The sequence below is a fragment of the Pinus tabuliformis genome, chromosome 4_2 (genome assembly GCF_031772625.1).
Source record: "Pinus tabuliformis cultivar Carrire ecotype Pingquan chromosome 4_2, CPIR1, whole genome shotgun sequence".
Classification (NCBI taxonomy): Eukaryota; Viridiplantae; Streptophyta; class Pinopsida; order Pinales; family Pinaceae; genus Pinus; species Pinus tabuliformis.
Window position 1 is genome coordinate 493,968,295 of NC_142304.1, and position 15,443 is coordinate 493,983,737.

The 15,443-nt window shown below is 37.4% G+C and overlaps 1 protein-coding gene across 1 annotated transcript in view; it reads left to right on the forward strand.

Annotated features, from left to right (window-relative positions):
• The window catches only part of PA200 (proteasome activating protein 200), a 212,571-nt gene that overhangs the window by 178,412 nt on the left and 18,716 nt on the right, over nt 1-15,443 (forward strand). The window contains exons 30-31 of the mRNA XM_089428912.1: nt 9,621-9,799; nt 10,633-10,714. Coding sequence (XP_089285038.1) covers nt 9,621-9,799; nt 10,633-10,714 — 261 coding nt within the window. The remainder of the gene's footprint in view (nt 1-9,620; nt 9,800-10,632; nt 10,715-15,443) is intronic.

The following is a 15,443-nucleotide window of genomic DNA, read 5'->3' on the forward strand; positions in this document are numbered from 1 at the left end:
TTCTTTGCAGAAACTTGAAAGATCTATGCAAAAAACAGAATTTACTTTGTAAAAAACTGAATGTACTTTACAGAAAACTGAATGTAATTTGCAAAAAACTAAATGTTCTATGCTGTTACAATTAATTAGAATGCAAATTTCTTCTTCAAAACTTTTCAGATCAACAATTGTAGATATAACATAAACATAAGGATCACATGAAGACAACCAAGTACAAGTATGAGACACTGAGATTTAGGTCCAATGACCAGGGCAAAACTCCTCAAGGAGGAAAACCCAAATGATTCTTCTTCTATTGGATTTCTTCAATTGTTCAACAGAGTATATATAGAGATAGAATGAGAATGAATAAAAATCACCATTTGATAAACATGCAGCTAAAGTGCTCTTGCTCTTTGCTTGAAGATTTCTTCCTTGATCTTGCTCTTCACTTGCTTTTACACTTATCACACTCAACACTTGCTCTCTTTCTTCACAACGAACATGCTACTCTTAATCTCACTTTCTCTTGCTTAAATATATGAGAAATGAGAGTAGTTACAAAATGAATTCATGCCATGAGCCAATAATAGGAAAATCGAATTCCATGAGGGAGGAGTTACTTGAGGAAAAATGTAACTCATCCTAAGAATAGAGTGAGAGGTACACTTGTCTTGAGGACTTACAATTTGAATTAGGGAGAGAGAGTTACACTTAGACATGAGAGAATATTTAGTGAGAGTTAGAAATCAAATTGAGTGAGGGAGTTACAAGTGTATTTAATGAGGAGGATGGTGAAGAATGTAACTAGTGTCGGTCTTCATAATTGTACTTGAGTCATGATGTAATATATTTATCAAAAGAAAGAAAAATAATTTTTATTATTAATAAAATTGACTTGTCAAAGCATAGATTTCGTGCTTGGGTCAATGGTCAGTAGGTCAAGCCTCCATTGAAGGCCTTTAGGATCTTTGTTGAGTCAAAGTCAAATTCATTATGTAAGAAACCCTTCTTGGTTTCATAAGTGTCAAAGAAAGAAATTATTTTGTCTTGTCAAAACCTCCTCCATCAAGTCACCTTGCAAGTCGGCCTAAAACTCTTCGAAATTGGCTCCAACTTCATCTTCTACAAGTCGACTCCTACAATTATTCATGTCAGCTCAAATTATAGGCAGAAACTACTATATATACCCTAGTGAACTTGATCCAGTGAGGGAAGTTGCAAAAGTTCAGATAAGGATTACATAATCTAAGTATTACAGGTCTGAAAATATACAGATCCAAGTTTGAGGGAATGAAATGTGACTATAGGTTCAAGTTTCAGGAGGTGATTACAGATCGAAATATGAATATAGATCTAAGTTTCAAGGACTGAAATATGACATCAGTCCGAGTCTTAGGAGGTGATTACAGACCAAAATGTGACTACATATTTGAGGTATCAGAAGGTAATCACAAGACCGAAAGGTAACTCTAGAACAAAAGTATGACTGCAGAGAGACTGACTACAAGACCGAAGTATAAGGTATAGGACGAGGGCATCATACTGCAGGTTTGAAGTATGGGGTATTTATAGAACCATGACACCATGTCATTATAGGATAGGAATGTGTTGTTTTTGAACAAGGTTGACTTGATGGATGGAAGGTATTCTTGGTCTAGGTAATAAGGGTCTTGCTCTATCTCAACTAGATTTGAATCTTGTAATGACCAAAAGTCGTATACACAATAGAAATATTAAAATACTTCGTAGACAAATACATCCATTGTAGGACAGTAATTGTAAATTGTATATTGTATAAAGAATTGATGTAAGATGATTACAATTGAGAATGAGGGTCTTGTATATATAGCTAGGTAAGTACCCTTTCACGAACAGGCATGTCTCTAAGACATGCCTTTTCATTATTCACTAACTAACTAACCATTAGTTAATTTACTTATTATTTATTATTATATTTATATTATTATGATTATTATTTATTATCTATTTATTATCTGTTTTTTCATAATCTATTTTCATAACATTGCCTTCTCCTTCAAAAAGCTTTGTCCTCAAAGCTTGTTGATGAAAATGATTGATCTCTTTTTTGCTATGAATGTCTTTTGCTTGATATTTTTTTTTGCTACGAATGCCTTCTCATCTCAGAACAATCATATTTGTCGATACAAGTTGATATGATCCTTGGAGTGATATATAAAATTGTCTTACTGAGAATGGATCAGACCATCTGTCGAAACTTCTAAATCTGACACGTTAGAAATCCCTACTGTATTATCTGGTTTATTTAACCTACTTGTTTATTCCTTAACAAGTTATTTATACATATAAATACTGAAAATAAGCACAAATGCAGCCTTAACTCATATAAAGATCAACAACTGAAATACTAGACAAACACACAAGGGACACCGTTATTTTTGGACAACATGTCCCCGGAAAAACCCATTGTGGGAAAATCGATGCAACATATCTGAGAGTTTTATTATTATGTAGATTTCTTGAGTACAACTAGGGTGCTGAATTGGCTCACCCAACAGAATTTTTTACACGGCAGTAATACCTCTTCTCGGAGACGGATATTCAGCTTCTTAGCATTAGTTTGCCCCACAAAAATTCTTTCGGCGCTTCTCCAAGGCTCTGCATCAGCCCTGCTAGCCTCTGTGTAGCTCCTGAATCCTCTGCGTTAGCCTTCTGCCTCTCTACATCAGCTCTCTGGTCTTCTGCCTCTCTACATTAGCTCTCTGGCCCACATAGGCTCCTGTTGCCTCTGCGTGGCTCCTGTTGCCTCTGCGTAGCTCTGGATGCCTTTGCGTCAGCCTCTTCAGTTAGTGTGCTGACCGTCGGTCACTATCTCTGCCTCTCTGCTATGTACTCACTGCTCCTCGCTGAAACAGATCATTGTTAGAATTTTCTCCGCAAACCCCGGTTGAGAAAATCGAACTGACTGATCAATCTTGGTGTATCTCCAACTGACCCTTAAGCATCCTCTTATACTTTTCCTGTCGAGTCTTCAACGGCCGAGATTAAGTCCTTAATCAACGGCTAAGATTAGATTTGGCTTGATCCACGTCATTTAGAACCTTCTCACCCAGTTTTATATTAATACTCATTAATATTTTAATTTTCCTAAGTTTAGACTTAGGAACTCCATTAAAAATATTAATTATTTTAATATCTCTCTAACCGGGTGGAATTTCCCCAAACCATTTCTGGGTCTTGGAGATCTCATGTGCTTTAGCCTCTCCACCAATCTTTGTCATTAATATCACCCTTTAAGCATTAACATAAGATAGAAAAAACATAACATTTCAAGTCAAGATTTTGTTTGAGTGATAGGTACATTTTTAGTAGTGTCATGATAGAGGAGTTCGACAACCAATGTCACTGACATCAAGCTACATAGAGGGATTGGTGCTCTTGATTAAATATGCATTCCATGCCCTAGTACATGATAAAATCCAATGGAAACATTGCAATCCCCCCAATCTTGAAATCCTGAATAACTGATAAGTCTATTGGATTTTGAGTGAGATCTAAAATTCTACTTTCTCCATATGAAATCTAATGAGGTTGGAACGACTCTCAAACATCTCGAGTCCTTAACATTACCATGAATTGCATATCAATACTAGGGCCATAGGCTTGATCATTAGGCTGCTCCACTAAAAAATTCTTGTTTTTTTGAAAAAAAATGCATTTGGAACGTGATTGCAAAAAAAAAAATTGCGAAAAAAGCTAGGGAGCGATTTTTTTTTAGTGAGCGCTCTCTCAAAATTCGCTCCCTACGGGAATGAATTGGCAAATTTCGGGAGCATGCTCTCGATGTGCTCTTCGGGAGCGGATTTGAGGGGGCGACGCTCCCTCGTAACCTTGATCTCCACCGTTGGTCAAAGAAAGCTAGGATTTAATCTTAGCCCTCAATCAGTTTGGAGATTAGCGATTTGGCCTATGGAGAATTATAAAAGAAACCTAAAGGAGAGGATGAAGACACAATGCAAGTGAGAGAGAAATTTAGAAAGTGTTTTTTGAATAATTTGCAATAGTAATATTGCAGTTCTTTGCGAGAGATTCATAGGGGATGAAGAAGAAGGAAAAAGACAATAGGAGAATCTTCTACAACTGAAGAAGTTAGTAGATGCTGCATGTGTGAACCAAGACGGTTCGAGCAACTCTATGGGCCACACATGTGATGTGGCATGGTTTTGTTCTAGACCGCATCTGTGGATGCGCAAGGGTTGGATGAGGCCAAGTGGGTTGCTGATTTTTGCTGGAGGAATTTATCTCAAGTTTTGCTTTCTTTGTAAATTTTGAGGACCATTTTCCCTGGTTAGGAAGCCCATGCTTTCTCTAAGAAATTAAATGATGAGAAGTTGGAGGGTTAATTTCTGTTGCTTTCTTGCATGGAAAATTTTAGGGGCTAATATTCACATGCGGTCTAATTTTACATGATTTTTCCAAAAACAATATTCACCAATTTCCATTTTTTATAAAAATGATTCGCCCAAATTTTACAATACAAAATTATTTTACCTTAAAAATTGCCAACATTATATAGAGAGTAGATATAAAATCATTATAAATTTGAATAATTTGACAAATAAATCCATAAACATTTTATAATTTTCATATTAGGGACTAGTGATATTCACCAATGCTTTTAAACTTCAAGATAATTTTCCATCCCTAAAATTTTCCCTGCTTTCTTGTCTGATTTTTTTTCCAAGTAATTTTCTGTTTTAAATTCTGCTGGAAATTGTTGTGTTAAAGGTGCCCAAAATATCTTTTGTGTGTAGTTTTTAGAAATTAATTTATAGTAGAAATTAATTTATTGCATAGAATTTCTTAGGATAAAATAACTGCATGAGACAATAAATCTGCAATTGGCACTTAAGAATTAACACAAATCCACCCATAGTTGAGGTAAATCAATCCTGACTCCCCAATAAAATGGTGATAGAAAATGAAAAAGGTTCTTCTCCTGCTCCTTGGCTCGAGGAAAAATGTTGTCCTTTGCTCTCCATTGCTTTGTTTGCGAATTGAGAAAAAAAGAAACAAAAAGCTCCTTTATGCTGGTCTGCTCATGACTCTGGGATATTTTGGATTGTGGCACGATAATATCACGATAATATTGTGATATTATTGTTAAAGAAAGCATTGTGAAGACAATGTCTTGAAATTATCGTCTCTTGGAAAATTTCATGAAATATTGTAGTGTTGTTGATATTGTAATGGTTTTGGCAACATTGGCCGAACCTATTTCCAATGTGAATAGGAATAGTAGATCCTCCAATGAACACTGAAATAAGGAGGAATTGCATGATTTTTTGTCGGAAACATTTCCTACTATTGGAAGTTTTTCTTGCATGTTAGGTAAACTTGACTCAAGGATAGAGGTAGAGTTGATCGGTTTAACAATGGTGGTTTTGGGCCCATGGTTTTTTGTTTGCCCATGGTAATTTGCTTGTGGAATTCATGTAATGGAGCCTTTAAAAGGCTGAGAGGACTTCATTGTAATGGCGCCAAGGAGGTGAGTGGTGAAGGCTCACTATGTCGGGCTTGGCTAAGGTTTTGTCCAAGGGATCTAATGGAACTCCATTAGGTTGGTTTTCCCCGGAGTTGGGGTTTTCCTAGGGTAAATTTTGTACATTGTGTTTAATGTTTTATTGTTGTTGTTAATGTTTAATTTTTCTCTCGGTAAATAAGTTAATATCTCTCTGGTAATTTCCATATCTGGGCCAGAGCTAGATATTAGCTTTAAAGGGATGTCTTTGTTGCCCAGGGTTTATTTGGCATGGTAAGTGCGAGAAGCACGAGTATGGAAAATAGAGATTTTTTTTGGAACTCGTAGTTAACTTAGATCTAATGGAGTTGGGAGCATGAAGAAAGACTGCTGCACTGATGCAAATCTGGAAGCAAAAAGGCTAATGCAAAGATTGGGCTATGTTTTTCTGCCTTGGAGGTGTCGGTGGAGAATGCACATTGTTTATAAGTATAAATTACAACAGAGTAGCGGGGGTAGAGGCAAAGGTTATACAAGAGATTCTTAGAGAAAGGAAGGGTTGTGCTGCGTAAGAAGAAATTCTCGATGTGGTGTTTGTTTGGGCCCCCAAGCATGCTAAACTGAAAGTGGATGTGCCTTTGGTGTTTGAAGGAGGAGAGAATGACTATAAGGCTGAAGAGGAATACTTAGCACCTTCAATATCAAGATCGAGAGGATAGAGTTGGCGCTAGACAACCTGTTGCGCTGGATGGGGCCAACAAATGAGGCGTTGGAGGCCGTGAAGTGGTGGCAAAAAGGCAAAAAACACAAACACTCAAGTGCAGGGGATGCAGAGTCAACAAGAAGAGGACTGGCTAGGTGAAGAAGAATAGGAATAATATAGTGACATGAGCTGCTGCAGTTTTCGTTATTGCAGAGATTCCTTGGACATCTCGGGATCGATCTCCAGGGGGTCTCATTTCTATAGTTATTATAAAATGGTGTTTAAGGGTAATGCAAAATGCTAAGGTTGCGTTGATATGCCTATTTGTGATAGTGTTGGTTTTGAGGGACACCATCGACGCTAGGAAGTTTGGGATGACAAAGCTTATTATAATGTTCATGTTTGCTTGCTTGGTAGTGCAGGTTCTAGTGGACATGGTGAGATTCGCCCTAGACGAAGCGAAAAACAAGCCCTTACACTGCAGTGCACATTGTAATGGAAATGAGCGACTTACTGTTAAAAAGTTGCTGTTGGAAGTGCACAATAGTAGCACGAAAACCGTTGTTAAAGGTATTGTGTGAAATTCAGGTGAAGATAGATGGTTGTGGATCTGGCATTGATGTTAGCGTGGTATTGGTGATTCTGGTGCTGGGTACAGTTTTGGAGAAGGTGCAAGAGGAGTTGGAAAGGGCTATGGTGCCAGACACTAGACTCTGTGACTCATGTTGGGAGTGCACATGCGACATAGGGCTCAGTGGAGTGGAGCACTGCATGCAATGAACATGCTTGCCAGTTGGTGCAGTCATTGTTTGAATAAGCAGTTGCGAAAATATTGCGTCCCTGCACACAAGGGGAGTGTTGAAGAGAAAGCCAAGGCTACAACCCCATTGGTGTCTCTAGTCCATGGCGACGAGAACAAAGGTAATAGGAGTGATATGTGCCTGAGGAATACATTAGATACGAAGTTTGTGACAGGCTGTCCATATAGCAAACTCTGTGGTGAGAGGGTTCAATTTGTGGCAAGTTGCACGAAGGTCAAGGATGGTTTCAAGGGTGGATAGGTGCCTCCAATACTCGTGATGTGCGACAATGGCGAAACCTATATAGAACCAACGGGTGTGCAGGAGAGAATGATAGTAACAAAAATAAAAAAAAATATATATTATAATGGAGTCAAAATGATTGCATGTAAATGGGCATATTGTTGTAAGACTTGGTAAGGCATGTGTTCCCCTCGCAAATTGCCGGTAGAGTTTGGTGTTAAACCTAGGTGATCGGGGGAAATGTCAGGTTATCAGATACCCCAGATATAACATTTGCTGGGGGGGGGGGGGTTAACGACTAGAGTGAGCGAGGCTGACTCACTTGGCAGGTTTGGCTGGATTTAGTCAAGGAAACCCAAGGTCAAGATTTAAGGGGGGATTGTTAGGTAAACTTGACCCAAGGATAGAGTCAGAGTTGACTGGGTTAACAATGGTGGTTTTGGGCCCATGGTAATTTGATCGTGGAATTCATGTAATGGAACCTTTAAAAGGTTGGGAGGACTTCATTGTAATGGTGCCAAGGAGGTGAGCGGTGAATTCCGTTAGGCTGGGTATTTTCCCAGAGTTGGGGTTTTCTGAGGGTAAATTCTGTGCATTATGTTTAATGTTTTATTGTTGCTGTTTATGTTTAATTTTTCTCTCTGTAAATGAGTTAATATCTCCCCGGTAATTTCTACACTGCAGAACATGATGCATTTCCTTCTCTAGGAAACGATTCTGCCAGGAAAAATAAATTAAACAGAAAAAAACTGTTAGAAGTGGAGAGAAAACCTTCACAAGCTCTAAGAAAGTATTGTTTTCACTTTCAATTGTAAAGGGGCAGGTTTGGTGAGAAGAATAGCATGTTTGGAAAGAAGAGCAAAATAAAGACGAAAAGCTATGCAATTTGAATGTGGATTGTGTTGCTTGTTGCTTTAGAAGAGTTTATTGGTTGTAGGTGAGAGGGTTGTATTTTTTTTTTTTTTTTGGGAGGAATAATAGTTAAATCTCTCTTTTCTTTCCTTGTTTTCCTCTTTCTTCTTCTATATTCTTTTCATGCCCACTTTATTTACTTAGTGAGGATTGGGCAGTGGAACTTGTGGTGGTAGAAGTTGTGTAAGGGAACTAGATCATGAAGAAAATCCCAAAGGGAAATATCCAATTGATTCTTCTTTCTCAAAGTCTATTACAAAAATAGGGGAAGAAGGGAAAAAAATGAGCAAGCTGGTTGCGAAGCTGCAACAAGTGCAAGGCTATTTTTTCCCATGGAAAATTTCTCTGGGAAACACAAGGGATGCTCCCCTATATTTCCAGCTGGCGTCCCTAGTAAAGCCACTGGACAGACTAGTGTACCTCACCCAGGGGGATCTGAACTAGGCACTGGCAGGCACATAAGTAGTCAAATGTCCATGACATTGACAACAACCAGATAACCCTTTGGCCCAGTTGTAAGTCTAATTTTACCACATCTTGTACAAATCTTATATCACAGTTTCTTTGGAGTCTGGACTCTTGAATATGGAAGCATATTTTGTATTTCTTGCACCCACCCACAAGGATAAGGTAAATTTTCGTAAGAAGTAAGATGGGGTAGATTTAGCAAAGATTTAAAAGAGGACTAACATGCTGCCTCTAGTAGGTCTCTAGTAGGTTCATGAAGCTGACATCAAGCTCCTTTAATCCAGCTTAGATGATGCTCCATTGAGGATGTCAAGTGTGGAGGTTACCGTGTTGATAGGGATGGCTACATAGTACTAGACTTTAGAGCTTTCAAGATAAATTCCATTTTTGTAAGTTTTGACATTTTATGATTATGATATCATGCATGAAACATAGAAATATCATTTATGTTTGAAGTTTGAATGATGAAATCTCCCAACTTCTTTTATACATGAATGCTTATAATTAAGGTTTATGACTTCAAGATAATACCATCTACAAGTTTAGATTTTAGATTTTGATTCAACTGTTGTTAATATTCTTGAAATTTTATCGCATTTTGCATATGTATGCATGCACACTTATTGCCATCCCTGCAAATCCTAAATTTGGGTTGGATGCCGCACCTGCACCCTGTCCATACCCTGTTCCTATACAATATCCAGGAATTGTGTAACTATGGTTGTACTTCTCAACTCTCGAAGTTATGTAATGGAAAGAGTCTCTTTTTGCTTCCTTTTGGCTTGATAGTCTATTTAATTAGCTGGCTTTGATTGACCTCCAAACTAAGTGTATATTAGAAGGTTGGATCAAACAACTCTAAATCATCAAGGCAGCTAGACCTTGTGATTGTATAGTCAGGACTAATGCTGCTCTTTCGGCATCCTTTATTGTTTATATTCTGAAGTACAGTGACTATTTATTCATTCGTTTTCTACTCTAATGCTGGTGTTCGGATGTTGATGATTGACAGGAGACATCACATAAGGAATTATCTACTTTAGCTAAAAAGGCTTTAGCGCTATTAAAGTGGCAGATTATTCCGCAGCCACATCTGTCAACATCTGTCACTGTACTTATATCTGCAAGTAATGACTCTAGTTGGCATACCAGAGTTGCCACATTAATTTTCATGCAATCCTATATGTACAGGTTTGTAACTTGTCTCATCTCTTCTCCCATCCTTTTTTCTGTCAAAGAAAATAGAATGTATCTGATTGGATACATATTATTCGATTTCTATTTATCAGTAGGTACATTCTATATGATGTGTATTTCTTCTACCTTTCAAAATCAAGGTGTTCATTGGGGTGAGATTCTTTTGACCCAAAAGTATATAGACAACCTACTGTAAAATAACATTCCACTTATATATGAAGTTAACATAGAACTTTCTGAGGACATCATTTTTTCCAATACTATAGTTGATCCATCCAACATCAATTTCAGTAGTAGGTGAAAAGATAATCTTTATAGATTGAGGGTTCGCCTGTAGATATGCTTACTGGACTTGTGAATATAAGGGAAAGTGCAATTTTGAGATACGGAATTATTACACTCACAAATAAACTTAAGTCTCAAAAGGTCCAAAGTTGATATTGAATTTGCACGTCATACTAATGTTTGAAAGACTTGGTAGAATATAAGGTCAACAGATTAGTATTAACTAATACCATAATCCGAGAGTAAGGTTCTGAATAAGAAGATATTTTGAAGGATTGCATATCTTCATTAACACCTTCTATAATCAAAGCCTATGAACATGTGTTATAGAGACATTGATTAAATATCAAGTTTATTACAGCCAACAACTCTGTTATTTGCTGATAGGATCATATTTGTGCACCCTATTAATTTTAAATGCATGTGAAAAAAATCTAAAATTTCCTTTCATTCTTGATTTGGATGGTCCAATTTATTGTCCCCGAGTGTTGAACGAAATGGAGAGCATTCTTAAGCAATGAATGGTTTTAATTTATGCACAGGCATAAGTTCCTCTTGTCGAGCTCTGAGACAGAAGCTGTGTGGAATCAAATGCAAAAGCTTCTTGCGGACAACCAAGTTGAGGTGAGTGCCTTTAAATGAGCTTGAAAAACTCATATAAAATAGTTGAGTATGTGGAGCAACTTGTCTTTATATTCTTGGTTAAAATCTACCTTTGTTGCCTGAAAGTTTTGTTTTAACTTCTCTGGATGAGTTAGTTATTCTGTAAACCCGAAATGTGACCATTCTTTTGGATTTACATTTTTGTGACTGCATGCTATACATTTTTTGTTACCAAGATGAATTTGCAAATATATTGTTTGAAAGGTAATATATTGCTGCCTTTAATGTAAATGATCTATATAATGTAAATGGAGTATCAAGTAGTCCAGTCTTATATTCAGCTGCGGAACATTGTGGATTTTCATGATACAATGCCTTCAAGCTACTGGAAGATGCAATCAATTACAATAAAGCCACTAGGATAAATATTTTTCCTCGGAAAATTTTGGGCATTGAGGTCCATCCAAAGAATACGATTAGTCCCACTCTCCTGCCTGAAAGGGAGAATGAGAGTGCTGGTACCTATGTTTTAGAAATGGTCTTAGTTGACTTGAACTTGGTCAACTTGGTTACGTTTCGACTCAACCATCTGCTTGGTTTGGAGGGTCAGTGTGGTACTTACTACTCAGCTGACCAAGTCAAAGCATGACTTGGCTGGTTTGGTACCAAACCAGCCCTAAGCCAAGTAGGTACTAGACCCCACCATGGTGGACTCACCCTGCAAAATTCAATTTTTTCTATAAAATAGTAAAAAACCTAACTTGACAACCCTACCAAGATGCTAGAAAGAGAACCCCCTTCCCAACCCCCTCTATTTACCTCACACCTCTCTCATTGAGCATTTGGAGTTTTGGAGCAGCGTTGAAGAGCAGTGATCTGTCCTAGCCAGGTACATCACATGGTAACAGTTAAATAATCAATCTGCCCCTGTGTTTTCCACTCATTAAATTGGAGATCTGAAATCTGATTTTAAAGTTTTGTACTTTCATCCTTCTACTAGTTTGAACTTTGAACTTTGATTTATAACTTCGCAAATTAAGAATTTAAGATAGGGTTTGCAGAGTTGCATATTTGAATTTGCGGATTAGAATTTTACTATGGCCCCAAGAGTCTAAGACCCTGCATGGATCCATGCTAATCTGTTCATGAGGAGATATATTGCAGAAAATGCTAGACGGAAGGGATGGGGGAGGGTGTTGGAGAGAACGGTGGTGGTATGTTCATAGATTGAAATCACACTTGGCTTGTATAAGAGGGCAAGTTGCCCCGTGCATGGCTCAATTAGAGGAGATTGGACATATTAAATTGGAATTGTAAAATCAGTTCACAAAATTTGAAGAAGACAAGACAAGGAAAAAGGAGATGATTATAGCATGGTATGTTGACACCTAATCTTCATGATGGGGGGAATTTGTAAATAAATAAATTAGGAATGTGAACAGTCATCAGGAGATGAACTGAACAATCACTCCTATTGTATATAACAATAGCCTATCTATGGAATAATAGATGAATCAGTTTTTTCTGCCTTTAGAGAGTTACTGCCTGGCCTGACATGGTATCAGAGCCAACCCTTTTTTAGCTATTGTAACTCCCTATTCTGCTACTCTGCTCCTCTGCTTTCCATTCAAAAATGCTGCCTGTTCATAAATATGGTAGCCTGCTCCACACTGTCACCTGAACACTGCTGCCTGACATTGCTTGCGCCCTCTTCTCTGACCATTTTTTTTCATATTCACTGCAAGCTGCGCTGCTCATCCTCTGAAATACATTCTGGATGTTGGCAGAGGCGTTAGAGTATTTGACAATTGTAGGCGTTGGAGGCAGGCAGAAGCGAGCACGCATTGGAATGAGTCTATCTACATGCCAAAGGAATGTATGAACGCTGCTCTTGATTTGAATGCTGCTCCTGAGTTAAATGGTAACCCTATATTGAATATGCTCCTCCTGATTTGAATGCACTCTGGAATGCTGCTCCGTTCTGAAGAACACTGGTATATATACGTTGAATGTGTTTTGGCTATACGCTGTCATGCTGTGTTAAACGCTGCTTTATATAAATTCCAGAAACGCTGTGTTAAAACGCTGCTTTATATAAATTCAAAGATTGAATTTGTAATCACGTGAAAGGTAAACTAAGCAGTAATCCATGGACATTGAAGAATCGATGCAATCATCTATTAACTGATCACATTTATGAGCATTTCACAGATTCAGAATTTACGGTGAGAGCTGGTTATTTATTCATCTTCATCGTACGAGCTGAATATAAGTCGTATGATCCTTTTTTTGTGGTTGTCATTATATTTGAAATTACCATCTCACATGGTAATTGAGTTTTTAAAAAGAGACATATGCCATATGCATATATAATAGTGGATTTATATGGATTTATATAAAACTTATATGAAGTTTATATGAGATTCATATGGTGGATTCATATGAGATATATAAGATTTATAAGGTGGAGTTTTTTTAAGATTTATAAGGCAAAGTTTTATGAGATTTATATGATGAATTTATATAAAACTTATATGAGATTTATGTGAGGTGAATTTATACAATGATGGATTTATATGAGTCACATTGTGGATTTGAAATCCTTTGAGAATGCTTTTTTGAGTACACTGGTAGAAGTATCCTTTTCTATCAGCAAAAGTTTTTTTTTACAGAATGCATTTAATCATCTCTATGGTAGGAATAGTTCTCACTGGCAAGGAGAACTATCCTGAATGGTCTCGGATGATAAAACACACCCTCATCTTCAATGAGTTGTGGAAAGGAGTGTGTGTTGGAGAAGCAGACAATGACCCAGTGTAGCCTACATCAGACAAAGAGCTTGTCATTTGGGAAAACAAAAACAACAAAGCCTATGCATTAATCGCAACATCTGTAAATGAAGAAGTAAGTCGCCATATTTCAGCATATTCAACTGCCTTTGAAGCTTTACAAAAGCTGAAAGAACTCTATGACTCACATTCTGCACTTGAAGTTGTTCAGCTCATGATTAAACTCTTCACTCTTGAACTGCAAAATGATGATCCTCTTGCTCTTGCATCTGAAGTAAAGTCTATAATGCATGATATCAAATCCACTAAAGTTGATCTGGATATCCCTCTTATTGCTTTTCTCAAGGCACTCTATCCTACCTACTCCAATTATATTGAGTCTTTACAAGCAAATGGAAATCTTAAAGATATAACCTTTGACTCTCTTGTGAAAAAGTTTGCTGAAAGAGAAAAAGCCTTTGGAAAGAAGACAACTCCTGAATCTTCTGAAGAGACTGTGTGCCTTGCTCATAAAGAAAAGCATCCTGCTCAAGATTCTACAAGAGGAAGAGGTGGACGAAGAGGAAGAGGAAGATACTTCAGAGGCAGGGGGGGCAGACATTCTCAAGGAGAAAAGGCAGATCTGCATTGCATTCGCTGCAAACGAAATGGATCACATGATGCTTCTACATGCAAGCTACCATGGGACAAAATTGAGCAGAAAAGAAACCAGCAGAAAAGTAAAATTGATGATACAGACAAAGGTAAAGCACCTGAATCCGCTCACTATATTGAGGCACAATGTAACATTGGAGTAAATGAAGATTTGTTTAATGCTTCACTTGCTTCTTCGAAAAATGATTGGTTGCTTGATTCATGAGCAACGTGTCATATCACTCATAGAAAAGATTTTTTTGAAGATTTCACTGACAATGTTGATGGAGCAGTATACTTTGCAGATCAGTCAAAAATCAAGCCATCAGGGCTTGGCACAATCAGGCTTAAACTGCCTGGTCTTCCAGACTTTCTTCTGGATCATGTTCTATATCTCCCACAGCTCAAGAGAAACTTGTTGTCCTTGGTCCACATCCGCCAGCAAGGTCACTCCATTCATATGTTTGACGGCAAGCTTGAGGTAAGAAAAGCATCTGACCACTCACTTGTCATGAGGGGAATAGAAGAAGAAAGGCTTCTCAAACTGCAAGGAACCTCTGCTCATGCACAACATTTCTCATATATTTCTCATCATGAAGAAGGTACACTTCCATCAAGTTTATTATGGCATGCTAGATTTGGACATTTAAACTATGACAGTCTCTGCTTATTGAAGAAAAATGGTGTTGCTAGTTTGCCTACAATTCCTAGGAAACATAAGCAATGTAATGCTTGCATTCTAGGAAAGCATAGCAAACAGTCTTTTCATGATTCACATTCAAGAGCACATAGGAAGCTTGAACTCATTCATTCAGATTTATGTGGTCCAATACCTGTTCCTTCTGCAAATGGAAATAAATATATCATGACATTTATTGATGATTACACCAAAATGTGTTGGGTTTATTTATTGAAGAACAAATCTGATGCTTTTCAAACATTCAAGAATTTTCATAAATGGATTGAAAATGATGCACAATCTCATATTGGGTCTATTCGCACTGATAATGGAAAAGAATATATATCAAATGAATTTGAACACTATCTTCGCCAACATGGGATCAAACATCAAACAACTGTGCTTTATAATCCCCAACAAAATGGTGTAGCAGAAAGAATGAATAGAACAATCTTGAATATGGTACGATCCATGTTTTTCTTCAAAAATGTAAAGATAATGTTTTGGGCTGATGCTGTTCTATGTGCTGCATATATAAAGAATATATGTCCATCTAATGCTATAAGAAACAAGACTCCTTATGAATTGTGGTATGGATATGTTCCTTTGGTAAAACATCTCAGGATCTTTGGTTCCACCTGTTATGCTT